Below are 18,719 nucleotides of genomic sequence, written 5' to 3' on the forward strand. Positions count from 1 at the left end.
GATACTTTTAAAGGCCAGTATCGTCGATATCGATACCGATACGATACTTCTGAACTAAACTTTTAAATTATGAAGTTTATTAAATTATTAAATTACTAACAGTAAAATGGGTAATGATAACCACTTAACTTTGTTTAAAACACATTTTAACATTCAATACACCTTAATTGTAACTTATTAGGTTATATTTTTGTTTACACATGGTTCAAATATGTTTTTTGTTTACGCATGATGCAAATCTACAAATACTACAGTTGAACTATGGTCACTTTAGTAAAACCATGGTTCATTTTCATAAGGGACTGACACTGAAAGGCTGTTGCATGCATAAAATGCAACCTTTTTATTCTGACAGTGTATGATTTCTATTAACATTACAGAATAGAACATGATCAGTATTATCTTTCAACGTTCAATTTAAATAAATGTAATTGCACAAACTATGTAGGCTACAATTTCAATTTGTTTATTGTGAAAGAACTCAAACACATATGGTTTTTTTTTCTTCTTTCCTCTGATAAGCATTGTTCAGGGCTGCCGTTTCCAAAAGCTTTAATGCTTTCTTATGATACTTTTGGGAAACGCAGCCCTGTTTCAATGCACTGTCAGAAGTGAGTGAATGCTCTCTGTGATGGATTAGTTCTGTCTTGCAACATTTGCGTGTGTTCAGATGAGCAGGAAAATAGTTCTATCCTACACAATTATTCGCTAACATAGGTTATTCGTCCAATTCAATGCATACTGTATGCATTTTTTTGTTTGTTAAATAAACAAAATCACTGGTAAATAAAACACACCTTAATATCGATATTTTTTTGTTTGAGTATCGATACTTTCGATACTCGCGTCAGTATCGATATATCGATACTTCGGATCGATACGCCCATCCCTATTGGCCGGCTTGATTTGACCCCTCCCACAAACACGTAATTTTACTGATGACTGCTTCTCTAATCTCAAGGAGTTCAACGTGGGATTCACAAACACTTGCTCTTGAAAGATTAATCAGTACACAGTTTATGTGGACCAGCTAGCTCCATTGAATCACAACCTGTAAGTATGATAAATAATAGATGTTGATATTTTCTATCGAGCGTTCTAAATACGGAACTATGGTAATGTGCGTATCATTTCCGAGAGGTGCTGTACGCGGTAGACCAATCACAACAGACTGGGCCATCTGACCAATCAGAGCAGAGCAGGCTCAAGGAAAGGAGGGGTTTAAAGAGACTGAATCTCAGAACTGCTTCGAACAAATAGTTTGAGAATCGCTGGAAAACGAGGTGATATTAAATTCATATTTTGAGAAAACGAAAACGTTTTTTGAACTTGCATGCATGTAAACCTATGGTAGGAGACTCCCAAAACAATATTAGGAACCTTAAAAATGGCATAATAGGGGCACTTTAACTAAAACTAAAATTAAAACAAAAAATATAAAAATAAAGTCTAATTTAAAATATTAATTAAAACTATAATAGAATCTGAATGATTCTAAAATAAAACTGCTCAGTGCAGGTGAATAAAACTCACAGCCTTCAAAGATATGTATTGTAAAGGAATCAAAATCTTATCTTAACCCATTTGTCTAATGTGATTATTATTATTATTATTGTTATTATTTTACTGTTTCTTTATGTACTGTATGATTTCTAAAGCATGGTAAAAAATAGTCAGAACCTTTGTCTTACCATGTAGCATACAACAGCTCATCAGGTTTGTGCGTGTTTGTCCTGTAATATTGTACATTCTCAGTGATGATACAGATGTTGACAGACCTGCAGGAGGTGCAGATGATCGTCAGTGTGTGAGAGCTGCTCCAGCTCAGTGTTTCTCCTCTTCAGCTCAGTGAAGCCTGTTTCTCTGCTGCTTCCTGCTGTTCCTCCATCATCTTCAGCAGCTCAGACTGACATCTCTCAATGGAGCGGATCAGATCAGTGAAGAGCTCAACACTGTCCGATTTCTCTTCCTCTGTGTTCCTCTGATCAATGAGAACAATTATCAGGCCCATCTGTTAATCATTTGCATGTATATTTAAAGGGTTCACTCAAAAATGAAAATGCTCTCATCATCTACAGGTCTAACAATCTCCAGCTGGAGTGCGCATGAACTCCACCAGAGGGCACTCCACCCCTGACTCTTGCCACTTTCACAGACTACATTTCCCATAATCCGTTGCCAAACTCATCATCACTTATTGCATTCACCTGTGTCTTGTTGCCTCGTCAATCTCATCCTATTTATAGCCTGGTTATCCATTCATTCATTGCTCAGTATTTGTTAAGCTGGCTGCACACTAGGCGATTTTCAAATCTTAAAAGATTTTAAAACCGTGGGAGACCACAGACATGAAGACAGTTCAACCTATTTTTAGCCTTATAATCCTCTGAATGCGCACACTAGATGATTAGACCAGACCACGGGACCACACACTTGATGATTGTAGGAACGATTTCACAGTGACACGAGATCTCACGGACACTTGCAAGATCAAACGTGACTAGAGAAGAAAAACAAATAGAGGACAATCGATGTTGTCAGCTGGCTCTCCCGGCGAGCGTTCTGTTGTACAGTGAAAAACAAAGTATGGAAAATAATATGGGTGATGTTCTCTGCTTTCATGGCATGTTTGTGGCTGCCAAGTTTCAGCTATAGAAGCACGCAACATCCGGGAGACGCTTGCTCGCTCTCATTGGCTATCGCGGGTATCACGTCAGAGGCAGCCAGATCAAGAGTCCTAAATATCAAACATGTTTGATATTTACGATTTGAGTTCCGGGATGCTCCGTCTCGATCGGGAGCAGATAAATAATCGTAATGACACCACACAATAGAGGATTTTTGGACAAAAAATAGTTTGCGACAAGCTGCGAATCGGGCCACACCCCCCGATCGTTCGGGGATGCAAATCGGTCTTAAAATCGGCCTTAAAATCGTCTTGTGTGCAGCCAGCCTTACTGGGGAAACCGCTATTTTTACCGCTCCAAAAGCGACACCTAGTGGTAAAGAATTAATTGCATTTTCATTCAGACCAACGTGAAAAGACCAACAAGTGGGCGGGGCTTAAAATCGGCCTTAAAATCCTCTAGTGTGCGGCCAGCCTTAGCCTGTACCCTTTCCCAGTCTCTGTGGTTTCTTTCCTTGCCTTGCTTTGCCTTGCCTTCATGTTTTTGACCTTGGACTGTTTACCTTGTTTTTGTGATAATTTGCTGCCTGTCCTTACCATTGGCTGTTTATTGGATTACTCTTTTGTCTGCCCTGGATTATACCTGTCTGCTGTTGTTTGACCCTGCCTGTTTTTGACCACTCTTTTAAAATAAAGTTGCATTTGGATCCTCAACTCCGTTGTTACGCCCCAACGTAACAACAGGCCTCATATTATGTGAAATGTGTTTTATGCATTTAATTCAGAACCTTTATTAAGCAGACTGAAATATTATAATGCATAATCAATTTTACATTTTTTTTTTACTTCCACTCACTTTCCTCAGCTCTACTGAGTGCTGGATCTCTTGAATCTTCTTCATTTTCTTCTGGATCATCTGCTGCATGTCTTTCTTTGTCTTAACCAGCTGATTCTACATAAACAGAAGAACACATTTATGACTGAATTTAGCGTTCCATCGTCTGACATAAAAAGTCTTATTTGAATATTGATTTTGAAAACCATTTAAAGACCCCTTAAATTCAAAACTGTAGTTTTGTATCTTTTAGTCCATGACAGTTTTGAAGGTAACATATGCTGTATTCTGAAACATTGACAAAATCAGCTTTTAACAGATGTAGTGAAATACTTATGGCTTTTTAAAAGGGACCTGTTCTTTAACATGTCAACACACAGGAAAGATTTATTTAATGGGGAGTTTAAAGTGTTTTGTTTGTGACTCTTGCCTTCTTCTTTCGACTCTCCTCCTCTACAGGAACAGTGTTGTGAGTCCTGTGGTCTCCTTCAGTGCAGGACAGACACACACACGTCTGATCATCTCTGCAGAACAGCTCCAGAGGTCTCTGGTGTTTCTGGCATAAATAATTCTCCAGTTTTTCCACAGCGTTGATCAGTGTGTGTTTCTTTAGACGTGGGACTCTGTGATGAGGCTCCAGGTGAGTCTCACAGTAAGAGCTTTGACACGTCAGGCAGGACTTCACGGCTTTCTGCTTTCTTTCATCACAGAAGTCACACAACACCTCAGATTTTCCTAGATTGGGCTTCTCCTTAAAGTGTTACGCAACCTCTCTGAGTGTTGTATTAATCTTGATAGCAGGTCTTTTGCTGTATTTTTCTTTACAGAATGGACAGAAGTAGATATGTGTGTTTGTCCAGAACTGGTTCAGGCAGATTCCGCAGAAGTTGTGTCCACATGGAGTGGTGACTGGATCAGTGAGCACATGCATACAGATGGAGCACTGGAGCTCCTCATTTAGTGGACCACTGGAGGATGACATGACTGACAAAACAATGACAATATATGAACTACAGTGGGTATAGAAAAGAATCACCCCCTTTAAAATAATCGCATTTTGTTGCTTTGCAGCCTAAAATGAAAGACGGACACAGTTTTTGTTTTGTCCAGAACTTGTTCAGGCAGATTCCGCAGAAGTTGTGTCCACATGGAGTGGTGATTGGATCAGTGAGCACATGCATACAGATGGAGCACTGGAGCTCCTCATTTAGTGGACCACTGGAGGATGACATGCTGAAAAGATAAGTAATAACAATATATCATCTACATTACTGCTTAGAGCAGATTTGATCATGCTAATTATGTGCAATTTAGTTAGTAATTTAGTTTGTGTACAAAAGGAGCATTTCAGTGCTTGGTAGTGCAACTGAAGCAAACAATCAACTGGGCGGCAAGGCACAAAAGATCTCCGGGACAATGCACAAGTCAGGAGATGGAGACAAAAACATTTCAAAGGCTTTATCAATGCCTAGAAGCACAGTGAAGTATATTATTAAGAAGTGGAAGGTATTTGGTAAAACACAGACCATCCCTGTATCAGGATGTCGCTCTAAACTGGATGAAAGAGCCGGAGGTTCTGGTCAGAGAGGCAACCAAGAGACTAGGGCTGGGTATCGATTCAGATGTCCCGATTCGATTCAATTTCGATTCGCAAGCTCTCGATTCGATTCTTGGTTTGATTCTCGATTTTTTGTTTACATTCAGTGAATATAGTTTTAATACAAATGCTATTGATATTTCTAAAAAATGAACAGTAAACATCAGTTTACAAATGGTGAATTAATAAAAAGTACATTGAGTCTTAAGACTGCTAAATAGTAATATTTCTGATACAGTTTCTTCACGTTAAACTAAACTTTTATTTTGACGGGTTGCCGTGAGGACCTTGCAGTTGCTGTGTATGTGATATGACGGTAGTTTTGTCAAATTAAACGGTAAAATGCTAATGAAGTGACTCTCAGAGCTGCTGGAGATGATATTCGTGTATTCATATCATAGTGAGACGACAGAGGCTGAAAACACCGCGAGCATCGTCCGCGCTTTAGTAAGTGTGTAGTAAACAAAACAGTACATTGCACCATCCGCCATTCATTCATTCATTCATTGCGGAAATCATGGCGCCTTTACGTGTGATGTCACATGCTTCCACACATTTGTAGTATTACTATAGAATTTTACCTGAGCATTGCAAATCACGCATATTGCTTTGTTCTTGATTCTTGTCAACAGTATCTCCGCCATGATAAGCACTGAATGACAGGCTTTCCGTTGTTACATTGCATAAGGGTTACATCTAGTGGAGAAGACTAATGATAAGATTCACATTAATCAGATCTTGTTTTAAATGTTTGCTGAAATAAATACCGGAAAAGATCGATTTGCGGCTTTTGAGAATCGATATCGAATCGACGTCATTTAAAAAAACGATTACTCGAAAAATCCATTTTTTTTGCTCAGCCCTACAAGAGACCTACAGAAACTATGAAGCAGCTACAGGAATTTAAATGACAAAGAGTGGTCATTGTGTGCATGTGACAACAATATCACAAATTCTCCACAAATGTGGCTTGTATGGGAGGGTTGCAAGAAAAAAGCCACTCCTCAAGAAAAGCCACATGCAGTCACGACTGAGCTTTGCCAAATCACACCTTAAAGATTCTGAGGCAGATGAGACTAAAGTTGAATTATTTGGCCTCAACACCAAATGATATGTCTCACGGAAATCCAATACAGCTCAGCATCCAAATACAGTAAAGCATGAAGGTGGTAGTATCCTGTTATGGGGTGTTTCTCTGTAGCAGGGACTGGAGCGCTTGTCAGGATAGAAGGAAAAATGGATGGGGCAAAATACCGTCAAATTCTTGAGGAAAATCTGCTGCCCTCTGCCAGAAAGTTGTCAATGAGAAGAATGTTTACCTTCAAACATGACAATTGTAATGATGAGTCAGCAGAGTGAGGATCCATCTGCAGTTTTATTAACAACAGATTTACGTAATACAGTACCAAGCAGCCGTATGGGTGAGACAAGAGCATAAACAAGAATAGGCAGTGATCGAGGCAGGCAGCAAACAGTCAGAGTCCAGATAACAGGCACAAGATCGGGTCAGGCAGCAGAGAAACACAATCCAAATAACAGGCAGAGGTCAGGGCAGCAGAGAATCCAGAAACGATAAACAGTCTAAGTAATACACGGGTAAACAGTCCACAATAAAGAAAACGCTCAGAAACGATCACCACGGCAAGTCAAGACTTTGCGGTGTGTGTGTGGTGTGCTTATATGGGGTGTGTGTAATCATTAGCAGGTGTGTGTGTGCAATCAGTCCCAGGTATGTGGGCTTCTGGGAATTACTCCGAATAATAAACAGTCAATATTCTGGTGAAGGTTCCCTCTGATGGTGTGTAGGAGGCGGTACGGGAGCCTCATTTGTGACAACAATGACCCGAAGCACACAGCAAAACTGACCAGACAGTGGTTGAAGGCATGGGCGTCGGAAGAAACAAAAATGTGGGTTGGTCCAACATAGTGTAAGTGTAGCTGTAATTCAATGCTGCAACAAAGACTATATGATGCCTTTAAAAGCAACAGGCGAACAAATTATAAACATTCACTTAAATAGCAGCTTGTTTAGGCAAGGCAAGGCAAGTTTATTTGTATAGCACATTTCATACACAATGGTAATTCAAAGTGCTTTACATAAAAGAAAAGCGCCGCCATACGCTCGTGTCATGATACTGTCGTGAACGCGCGTCCAAAGTGACACAGTAGAGATGAAAATGTGGAATAAAGTCGTTATTTTTGTTTTCTTTGCGCAAAAAAGTATTCTCGTAGCTTCGTAACTTTACAGTTGAACCACTGATGTCACACAGCCTACTTTGTCGATTATCTTGGTACTTTTCTGGACCTTGAACGTGGTAGTTACCTTGCTGTCTATGGGAGGGTCAGAGAGCCCTCATATTTAATCAAAAATACCTTAAATTGTGTTCCGAAGATGAACGAAGGTCTTACGGGTTTGGAACAACACGAGGGTGAGTAATTAATGACAGAATTTTCATTTTTAGGTGAACTAACCCTTTAACGTGTTTTTAAAATCCATTTAACGATCGTCATCACATTAACACACACACACATACACAAATTAGTTTTCATGCAAATCAACCCCCTGGGATTTAAAATGTTTTCAGTTGCCTGGACAACCACTGTACGAGAGACACTCATGGTGCTGAAGCGCTAATCTCAGCCTTTTAAATTTTAATGGTTATTTTGATGGTCAGTCTAAGGAGAAACTGTTGGTTTATCGAGCTGATATGTGAGTATTGCTTTTGTTTAATTTTATGTGAGAATGTAAATAATTACGCAAAACCTACTCTTTGGGACTTTTAAGCAGGTTAAAGATTCATTAGTCTTATCGAAAACAAAAACTGTGCCCATCTTCATTTCAGGTGTTTTTATAATATTAAGGTACGCTTAAATATTTTATGTATTTCTCCACTGATGGCACTTCATCTGTTCATCACAATTTCATTGCATCTGTCTGCTGCTTTTGACATCCACAGTTTAAACACTAGCAGGATAGTTAAGTCACAGTTAGTCACTGTTTAGTCACAGTATGTGAGCACACAGCCAGACCGGGAGTGCAGCAGGCGCGAGTAGTGAAAACACGGAATGAAGTTTAATTTATATGGACTCTGAATGAGCCAAGTGGAATGGATTTGACGAAGCAGCAGCGTGGAAGTCAAGGCTGTAGCTAAAATGCGGAATGGAGTTGAATTTATTAGGGCATTCCTCATGTGGAATGGATTTGCCTGATGGCGCTCTGAAAAGTGAACATGCATATGCGCTGAATTAAAGAAGGTAAAAGTGGCTCAATTTGCATTAAACATTGGGTCCAATATCATTGGTCTTAAAAAGTGAGTGGGTCTTGTCCCACCCACATACGTAGGTGAATGTCCTTGCATGGCCTAGTCAGAGCCCAGACTTAAACCCCATTGAAAATCTGTGGAATGACTTGAAGACTGCAGTCCACAAACGCTCACCATCAACTGAACACATAACTGAACTCACATAACTGAACTTGAGCAGCTCTGCAAAGAAGAGAGGGCAAATATTGCAAAGTCTAGATGTGCAAAGGTAGTAGAGACAAATCCCAACAGACTAAAGGCTGTATAAAGCAAAAGGTGGTTCAACAAAATATGCAAGGGGCTGATCCTTTTTCCAACTCAGTGATACAGTTTTTTGTTTTATGTTTTCTGACATGTTGGTGTTATATCTTTCACTTGGATGTTATAAGTTGCACTGAGTAAATACAGCTGGTTAAAAAAAAACAAAAACGGTGCCTATCTTCATTTCAGGTGTTTTTATAATATTAAGGTACACTTAAATATTTTATGTATTTCTCCACTGATGGCACTTCATCTGTTCATCACAATTTCATTGCATCCGTCTGCTGCTTTTGACATCCACAGTTTAAACACTAGCAGGATAGTTAAAGAAAGTGCTTGGGGCTCAACTCAGTCCTTTACCAACTAACATACATCGGCTTCTTAAAGGCAAAACAACCACAAGTATGACAGTAATTCAGAATGTAAATTCTTAACATTCAGTCCTGTAAACTGGTTTAACATATAGAAACCTGTGTATTTCCCCTTCAAAAAAGTTGAAATGCAAGTCCATTTATGATCATATCCACAGTCATTGGTCAACCGACGTGACGTCGGGAGTGACCGACTGAAAGGGAACCTACACTTTGGGACTTTAAAGCAGGTTAAAGGTTCATAGTCTTATCGAATTTATTAAACTTTCGTCGACAGTAGTGTCGATTCTCAGAGCAACACAGATGGCGGCCCGTCGATGAAATCACAAAAAAGAAAGAAAGAGCTCACATGAGGATAAAACAAGTTTGTGGAGCTCTTCACATAGCAGAAAACATGTCAGTCGAGGATTTATAAACAAATTGAGATTAATTCGTATTTATCCTCAATCAATGTAGTGTTGATGTTCTCAGTCTAACACAGTAGGAGGCGCTGCAGATCTTCAGCCCGCTGATTTTATGATGCTTTTCTGCATGGTACGGCACGGCACGGCTCGCCTTTAGGGGGTTTTCCACTATGTGTAAAGTACCTGGTACTTTTTTCAGTACAAACTCGGCTGAGGTTCCAAGCGAGCCGTACCGTTACCAAAATGTGACGTGTAAACCCTGCTGATCACTAGGCTTGTTTGAGATGAGCAAAATCTGCACAGAACCGATCACCGGTGATCACCGCGAGATGCATGCCGGTTAGAAAAGTGTACAGACGTTCCTCTCGTTGATTGCCGAGGAGCGGATCCAGCGGGAGCTTGATGGGACGACGCAGAATGAACAATTTTTTTAGGAGGTCGCTCAGTATGGCCACTCTAAAGCAGTACTAAACTACAGTGCAAACGCAAACTGAGCCGAGCCGAGCCGTACCATGCAGTGAAACGTGCCATTAAACCACTAAAGGAAGACAAAGACACTGAAGCTGCGTCCCAATTAATCGCTAGATAAGACCCTTATTCCTTGGCTGGGATCATGCAGAGATTGTTGAAGCTGCACTGAAACTGCAATTTGGACCTTCAGCCCGTTGGTCCCCATTGAAGTCCATTATATGGAGAAAAATCCTAGAATGTTTTCCTCAAAAACCTTTCCTTTTCTTTGCGACTGAAGACAGAAAGATATGAACATCTTGGATATTGAGTAAATAAATGATCAGGAAATTTTCATTCTGGAAGTGAACTAATCCTTTAAACAGTCCCATCACAGACTTGTTATTGTGGCCAAAAATGTCTGAATTAGTAGCTACATTTATCAAAAATCACTTGATGATGAGCCGACAGTCAAGATCACGTTCCAGAGGGATTGGGAATGGAGAGCGTCAGAAAGATTATGAATATGTAAGACTTTGAGTGTTTAAGAGCTTTTTAATTTCATGTTTATGCACTTTAGATTTGTGAACTGTACTACATTAAATATGATAACCTGTATTTAGGGTGAAAAGCTTCCCGTAAGTTTATGTTCTCGTTCTGTCTGTCAGTGATGTGGAGAAGCTTGTGATGGTTACACTGATGGAGAAGTTTGTTTCTACCGTCTCCGGCTCTCAGAAGCTCCTGGCATCGATGGACTGCCGTCAGCTCACTCAGGTGCACCGATTCACTCATATTGTGCTCAAACCAGAGTATAAAAGAGAACTTCCATTGTAAAGCCTTCTAATGCTCTCTGTTCTCTTAAAATAATGTTAGCTAGACTGAAGGCTCATGAACACTAAATAATAATTCAGCAAAAAAAAATTATCTATAATTATCTACTATTATTACTTACTACTTACTACTATTATCTATAATAGTTTTTATGTGAGTAGATGTTCATGAACTTAAATAATTCTCCATTGTGTATTTGCATATTTATTGGTAAGCAATTTAGTTTTCAAGCAATATTTGTTGTACAATTTACTTTGTCTTTATTCAAATGCGGTAGTTATTCTAATATAAACCAAGAACCGCAATATTTTACAAGTAATTCAGTGTTAACACGTAGAACACACATGTACTGTCAACAAAAGCCATCTTTGAACTGCAAAGCTGGAACAGAATCTGACATGGCATGTATTTACACAGACTGTTTAATGCTGCTGAAGTGCACGTATTTACACAAAAATTGTCATGTAAATAGACTATAAATTAAAAAACAGCATTAGAGCATCAAAAAACTTTAGAGGGTTGAGCTGCAATATCATGACAAAATCATTATTGTTTATTATTGCTCTTGATAGTGTAATGATAATTATTAATGTTGAATAGAAAAGGTTTTGTAGGGAAAAAGCATGTCATGCACTGGCTACAGACAAAAGAAGCGAAGAACCATTTATGAATTAGTTCATTGCTTTTTTATGGATCAGATAATCAAGACTTCACACATATTTCAGTAGCATGAAAAACAAAACGGTTATTCAGACTGTGAATAAATTATATAAAGCGAGCAAAGAAAAATGAAGCGGCACATGACTTCAGTCTAACGTGTGTTATGTACTTTCGCAAAAACACCCGTTATAATCACTGAAGCTGTCACTGCAAAATGACTCTCTTACTTGCATCTTTTCTGCACTTTGTAGTTTATGATGATGAAAGAATTCGCTAATGGAGATTCAGAGTTCAGTCAGTCAGCGTGTGCACAAACAACTCTGCCGTTTTCTGTGGTGACTAATCAAACGCCTCTGATTAGACATTGTGTTCATAAGCTCAACAGAAACGTGTGTGTGATAGAATGCTCAAAGCTGCAAACCGTGTGTAAAAAGAAATCTTATGCAACGTGAGCAGATTTACCGTAAATGTAAAGCCGCAATCAACACTTTTCATTCATTTTCACATTTCACTTTAATTGTGACAGACGTAATAAATCTATTTTAATTGTGCAGGGGCATTTTTGACAAGTCCCCGTTAATTTCCAACCCTGTACTGTATAAATTGTAGAAAATTTAGCATATTATGTAGATTTTCACTATTTTATATGGAATCATATCATAGTATATAAAATTTTATCAGGACAGATTCGAAAAGCTGCAAATAAAGCTGAGGATAAAATATTAAGTTGGGCATAATGGGAAAATTTTTTTTTTTATTAGAAATATGTAGACTCATAACAAATTGGAGTCTGCATGTCGTTAAAAAAAGTCAGTATTTAAAAGAAATTAGCTTCCATTTTAGAAAATGAAAGTTGTATTTAGTTGTTTATTCCATTCTCAAATATAGCTGTGACAAAATGATTTTTTTTTCAAGCAACATAAATCGTCATATAGATAATCTTTTACATTTCATGTTTCATATCATTGGTGAATGTAATTGTTAATTTGAACTGACAGGTGAGATGATCAGTGGGTTTGAGTTTTTACCTGCATCATTATCACCTGGGCCAAAGTATGGATAGAGTTTGTCAGTGAAAGTCTGACCAGTGAAAGAGTAGATATGACAGCTGGACTCCACGTCATAAAAAGAGACCAGACCCTCCTCATAATCCACAAACACTCCCACCTTCTCAGGTGTCTCTAGAAAGAAAGTGACAAATGGATTATCAGAAACTAAATATAGATTCTCCGTAACCTCACCCAGAAGCCAAAATCCGTTCTCAGGACTGGGGCTGATCTCTCCCTTCCTGTTAATGGATTCTCTGACCACTCCTAAATTCCAGTCACTCTTTCCCTCCACCTGCACCTCATAGTAAAATCTGCCTGTTCTGAATCCCTCCTTTGCCAGAACACAACAGTCATCAAATCTCTTTGGGTTTTCTGGGACGTCCTGCTCAATGACTCCATCACTGACTTGTTTTCCATCATCAGACAGGATGAGATATGGATAAGCCGTGTCAGGATCCAGAGTCACATCCACTAGATGAGAGATTAGACATTATCAATCAACTTCACAACAAATGTTTTTTATGTATAATACAGATTATAACAATATAACATTGTATTGTAAGTGTATTGAAGAAAATGGTGTCAAGCACACAGTACCTGCAAACTTCTGTGCCCAGTCCAACCCTGTGGACACATTTTTATAGTTTGTACATGGATAGTTACATCATGTCCCTTACATGTTGCTAAAGTAATTAAAAGCAATACTATGAGATGAGTGAAAATTTGGATATAACTTTATATAGACAGGGTTTCTTGAGTGATTTTATCATACCAGTCTAATGCAACATGTTTTAGTTCTTGTTGTTGTTTTTCTTGTTTCTTTGTATTTTTGACAGTGTGATCCTGAGACTAAAGGCTGGGATACACTACATGACTTTTAAAACCTGAATAGCATTTAAAAACACTAGACATCTTGCTGACTTTATAAATAGTTACAGAAGAAATACTGGCCATAATACACTAAGGCTGATGAAACATGGGGCAACTTTTTGAGCAATTTTGCTGGGCAGTTTCCCATTGATAATGGGTAACAAATTTCTATGTGGATACTTTAGATTGGTCATGGGCCCCGTGTCTCACCTGGTTGCCCATTGATGGAAACATTGCTCAAAAAGTTGCCCTGTGTATCATCAGCCTAAAAGACTGAAGATCACACACTACCAGACTCTTAAGTAATTCCAAACACAAGAGTCTCACGCAGAAACACGCAGCTTGTTGCTAGGAGACTCATGACAAATGAAAACAATATGTGTTCTAAAATGGGAGCAAAATATCAAACATGTTTGATCTCCGATGACTGGATGAAGCTAAAATAAAAAATCGGAGTCTGTGACCATCGCGGCTCGTTAGGACACGGTATTAAATATAGGGTGCTTCTCAAACAGAAGGCTGCATTCTACCAAGGCTGCGTCCTTCCTAGTTCAGTCCTTCGGAGTCTTCTAGGCTAGAGTCCTCCTCGGCATTAAACGCTAGAATGAGATGGTCTAGTAAGTGCGCGTGGCTATGCCACATATGTTCCCGCCCTCATCGTCACGGCACGAAAATACTAATAAAGCATAATTTTGGAAAAATACTTTGTATTACAAATCTTTATATTATTTGGCTTTCTATTAATGCAATACAATGAATCACAGCCATCTACAGTCTCCAGTGGCTGACATTATTGACAGTTTAAAGGGATACTCCACCCCAAAATGAAAATGTTGTCATTAATCACTTACCCCCATGTCGTTCCAAACCCGTAAAAGCTTCGTTCGTCTTCGGAACACAATTTAAGATATTTTGGATGAAAATTGGAATTTTCATCGTGAATTGGAATGTACAAAGGATTGTGGGTGATTGAGGTGGCAGCCGAGATACGCAGCCTTCGTAGGATGCAGCCTTCCATTTGAGAAGCACCCATAGTTTGTGGTCTAAGTGTACCACAGACAACCTGAAAAGTGTTCATTTTTTTCTAATAAGTTTGCTTTTAGCTCGTTATTTGATGCTATAAAAATAGGGTGTGGTGTCATGATTGTGAACTTGTGATTGGGTCTGCAGGAGTTTGAGTGGGACTTTGATACCGCGGCTCCACCTCACGATCACTACTGCAGACTCTGGGTCCAAATGACGTCATTTTCGCAAGATGAGTGGCCATACTGTTTTGGCTTCACTTTTCTATAGTGGAAGTGGAGACTTTTTTTTTTTATAGTCTATGCTGTGGTCAGACAGACTATCACCAGCATATCACAGATTCACAGAACTGGATTTAACCCCAAATATTCCTTGAAAAAATACTTTCTTAAAGTTACTGACAAAAAAAAAATATATTCACTATATTTAATGTTCACATACCAGTTTGACAGAGTTTTTCATTTAGTGTCTCATGAGTTTTCTTCAGTTGAGTCAGAGCTCTATGCATTGAGTACACGTTCACATCAGAGTCGATACTGATCTCAGTCCAGTTCTTAGTGTGTGGACGACTGCACAGGGTTGAGTACATCTACAGCAGGAGACAGGATTATTACATATGAACATTTTAGTTCAGTTTAGTTAAATATATTTTACACTGTACTTGTCTAACACAGTTAACATTTTCCTAATACGGATTTATTAGTCTCATTCTGTTCTGTATGATTTCGAAAGACTAAAAAAATGGTCAAGTAGCTCACTAGAACTGGAAACAGTGCTTGTCCTGTAATATTGTACATTCTCAGTGATGATACAGAAGTTGACAGACCTGCAGGAGGTGCAGATGATCGTCAGTGTGTGAGAGCTGCTCCAGCTCAGTGTTTCTCCTCTTCAGCTCAGTGATTTCCTGCTGCAGCTCTTTAATGAGATCTTCAGCCTGTTTCTCTGCTGCTTTCTGCTGTTCCTCCATCATCTTCAGCAGCTCAGACTGACATCTCTCAAAGGAGCGGATCAGATCAGTGAAGAGCTCAACACTGGCCGATTTCTCTTCCTCTGTGTTCCTCTGATCAATGAGATCAATTAACTAAATATTCTATACGACAACACATCTATTATGTTATTAAATATATATTTAAAGAGATTCACTCAAAAAAGAAAAATTCTCTCATCTACTGACCTCATTGTTACTTGAAACATTGTTTTCTTAATCTATTTATTTCAGCACATTTATTATGCAGACTGAAATATTATGAGGCATACCATTATTAATTGGAATCATTTTTTTCCACTCACTTTTCTCAGCTCTACTGAGTGCTGGATCTCTTGAATCTTCTTCATTCTGTCCTGAATCATCTGCTGCACGTCTGTCTGTGTCTGAAGCAGCTGATTCTACAGACAGAGAAAAAGAGAGAGCTTCCATCGAAGTCTGTTTTTGAATAAGGATTTTGATGTGCTTTTACTTTAGACAATGTAAATTTTATATCTGTATATAATCTTATGGAAAAGAAACCAAAATTATTAATGGCTCCTCTTGCACTACATAAGTGTTTGTCCAGTCAAACTGAATGAAATGAAAGGGACAATCCCTTGAAAAAGTCTTGCAATTTCAACACAGAGAAAAGAACTGCATTTAATGGGGAGTTTAAAGTGTTTTGTTTGTATCTCTTGCCTTCTTCTTTCGACTCTCCTCCTCTATAGGAACAGTGTTGTGAGTCCTGTGGTCTCCTTCAGTGCAGGACAGACACACACACGTCTGATCATCTCTGCAGAACAGCTCCAGAGGTCTCTCATGTTTCCGGCATACATAATCCTCCAGATTTTCCACAGCGTTGATCAGTGTGTGTTTCTTTAGACGTGGGACTCTGTGATGAGGCTCCAGGTGAGTCTCACAGTAAGAGCTTTGACACGTCAGGCAGGACTTCACGGCTTTCTGCTTTCTTTCATCACAGAAGTCACAAAACACCTCAGATTCTTCTTGATTGAGCTTCTCCTTAAAGTGTTGCACAACCTCTCTGAGTGTTGTATTAATCTTGATAGCAGGTCTTCTGCTGAATGTTTCTTTACAGAGTGGACAGAAGCAGGTCTGTGTGATTGTCCAGCACTTGTTCAGGCAGGTTTTGCAGAAGTTGTGTCCACATGGAGTGGTGACTGGATCAGTGAGCACATGCATACAGATGGAGCACTGGAGCTCCTCATTTAGTGGACCACTGGAGGATGCCATGACTGACAAAACAAACAATATACAATCCACTCTACTTAGATTAACAACTTTGATAATACTGAGGTACACTTAAATATTTGGCCCTAGCTGTATATTCTGACAAAATATGTATATTCCAAGTGACATGTAAATTACAGATTTCATTGAATCTGTCTGCTACTTTTGACACCCACATCTCATGCACTGGCAGGATAGTTAAACTGGGGTAAATTGCTTTGGACTGTGTGCACTATTTGTGGTGCATTCCAAGTCCTTTAACAACTAACAACTGTAGGCTACACAGGTATGACTGTAATTCAGAACGTAAATTCTTATCAGTCTGTTAAACTAGTTCAACTTGTTGGTTAACTTATCTATTTCCTCTTCAAAAAGCTGAAATTAAAGTCATTTCACGATCATGTCCATGGCCGTGTTTTATCTCATACAAAAACCTAAAGGTAACAAAATAAGGTCATTTTATGTTTGGAGTGCAAATAATACAGTAAGCCTTCTAATAAAAGTAATTATAAGTTAAACTAGTAACCATTGTTTATACCAAAATCAAAGAACTTAATAGTCATTTCTGTCCTGTCGAAGACAAAAACAAAGTACTGAAAATAGTTCTGGAGACATCTGTCTTAAACAGATCATAAAATAATGTTCTTTCTGTATACAACACACAACACAGCTAGAAAGGGTGACATTAGTAGCAAATTTGTCTTTCTTTTTTGTGGCTAATTGTAGCAGTATCATGGCCATTCTTTAATTAAATTAATTTAATTATGTAATTATAGCAGACTACTATTTGTAATTATGCTTATTTACTTGTTTTTGGACATATGTCTGCAGTTCAAGTACTTTACGTTTCTGTTGTGTGACATGACAGCAGATATAAAACTTGACTTTAAATGAATGACATACTTAATAATATTCAGATACTATTTCAGAAATAAAAACTACTGAAAAAGCTTTTACATATCCATCACTTACCTGTGAGTGAATATTAGATGTGATGATTAAAGTCAGTGTCTGAATAAAGAGGTTCTTGTTTGACGAAGCTTCCAGCTCGTCTGTTTTTTGTTTCACCTTCACTGAATTCATTAACTCACCTGCAGTGATGTCATACTGTAGCTCCACCCATAATCATGAATATGGAGCAGTTCTAAGGTGACCAGCTGTCCCGTCTTTCCCGGGGCAGTCCCGTATTTCAGCTCTATTTTTCTTTAGAAAAAGTCATGTTTTGTCCCATATTCCATCTAGGTAGTGTTGAAGGTAGCCAAGCTCGTCTTAGAACAAAATTACCATCCAATCACAATTAGTTATCGATTAACTTGCAGTTAGTGAAAAAGGCGGAATTGTGCTGAATGATACAATCGAAGCTCAAAATTTCCTATGTGTGCAGTATCTAACGTAAATGCCGACGGTTATGGCTTACCATGAACGTAAACAGGTGGGTGAAAACGGGATATGTGTCAGTATTACATCCATGCATTTGGTCTTAAAGGGACAGCAGTCTTGTTAAAGTTTGTCTCGTTAAAGGGGTCATATGATGTTGCTAAAAATAACATTATTTTGTGTATTTGGTGTAATGAAATGTGTTTATGCGGTTTAAGGTTAAAAAAACACATTATTTTCCACATACTGTACATTATTGTTTCTCCTCTATACCCCGCCTTTCTGAAACGCGTCGATTTTTACAAAGCTCATCGTTCTGAAAAGCGAGGTGTGCTCTGATTGGCCAGCTATCCAGTGCGTTGTGATTGGCCGAATACCTCAAGCGTGTGACGGAAATGTTACGCCCCTACCATGCTGTGAGGAAAACTTGAAATCGCATCATATGACCCCTTTAATGTTAATAAAACAACAAAAGATGCTAAATAAATGTATACGTGTTAAATAAAACTATTGTATCTGAAAAACGAGTTTATTTAATTTCTTATCATTCTCTATTGTATTTGTCTTATTGTTTGTAATTTGCTTATTTCTTCTTTATATAAAATATATGGAATGATATTGCAGACTATTTTCAAAAGGAATTGCAAATTGTTTTTTCAATTCCATTTTCCATATGTGGACGCATACATTTTGACAATCCAATCACAATTGCAAATCTTGCATTACCGTTTACGTTTTCGCTTTCGCGAACGCTCAGTGACTGCCAAATTTCAAATGGAAAAACAAAGTCCATTTGCAAATGCATTTCCCATGTCTTACGAGTTATGGCCCTGTCATATTTAAAGAGCAAT

At 38.5% G+C, this 18,719-nt stretch overlaps 1 protein-coding gene and 1 pseudogene across 1 annotated transcript; both read right to left on the minus strand.

Moving 5' to 3' along the window:
• Positions 1-4,451, minus strand: part of LOC107660290 (E3 ubiquitin-protein ligase TRIM39-like) — a 37,644-nt pseudogene extending 33,193 nt beyond the window's left edge.
• Positions 4,452-12,307: 7,856 nt separating this feature from the next.
• Positions 12,308-17,531, minus strand: LOC107660289 (E3 ubiquitin-protein ligase TRIM39-like). Its single transcript, XM_016449573.1, has 7 exons — positions 17,464-17,531; positions 15,943-16,496; positions 15,567-15,662; positions 15,103-15,336; positions 14,718-14,865; positions 12,981-13,007; positions 12,308-12,854 (listed from the first exon to the last, which is right to left on the minus strand). Exons 2-7 carry the CDS (start codon positions 16,492-16,494, stop codon positions 12,316-12,318), a joined length of 1,596 nt encoding a protein of 531 aa, XP_016305059.1. The 5' UTR covers positions 16,495-16,496; positions 17,464-17,531; the 3' UTR covers positions 12,308-12,315.
• Between the last annotated feature and the right edge of the window lie 1,188 nt (positions 17,532-18,719).

This window comes from Sinocyclocheilus anshuiensis, unplaced genomic scaffold (assembly GCF_001515605.1).
Source record: "Sinocyclocheilus anshuiensis isolate Anshui unplaced genomic scaffold, SAMN03320099.WGS_v1.1 scaffold1457, whole genome shotgun sequence".
Taxonomy (NCBI): Eukaryota; Metazoa; Chordata; class Actinopteri; order Cypriniformes; family Cyprinidae; genus Sinocyclocheilus; species Sinocyclocheilus anshuiensis.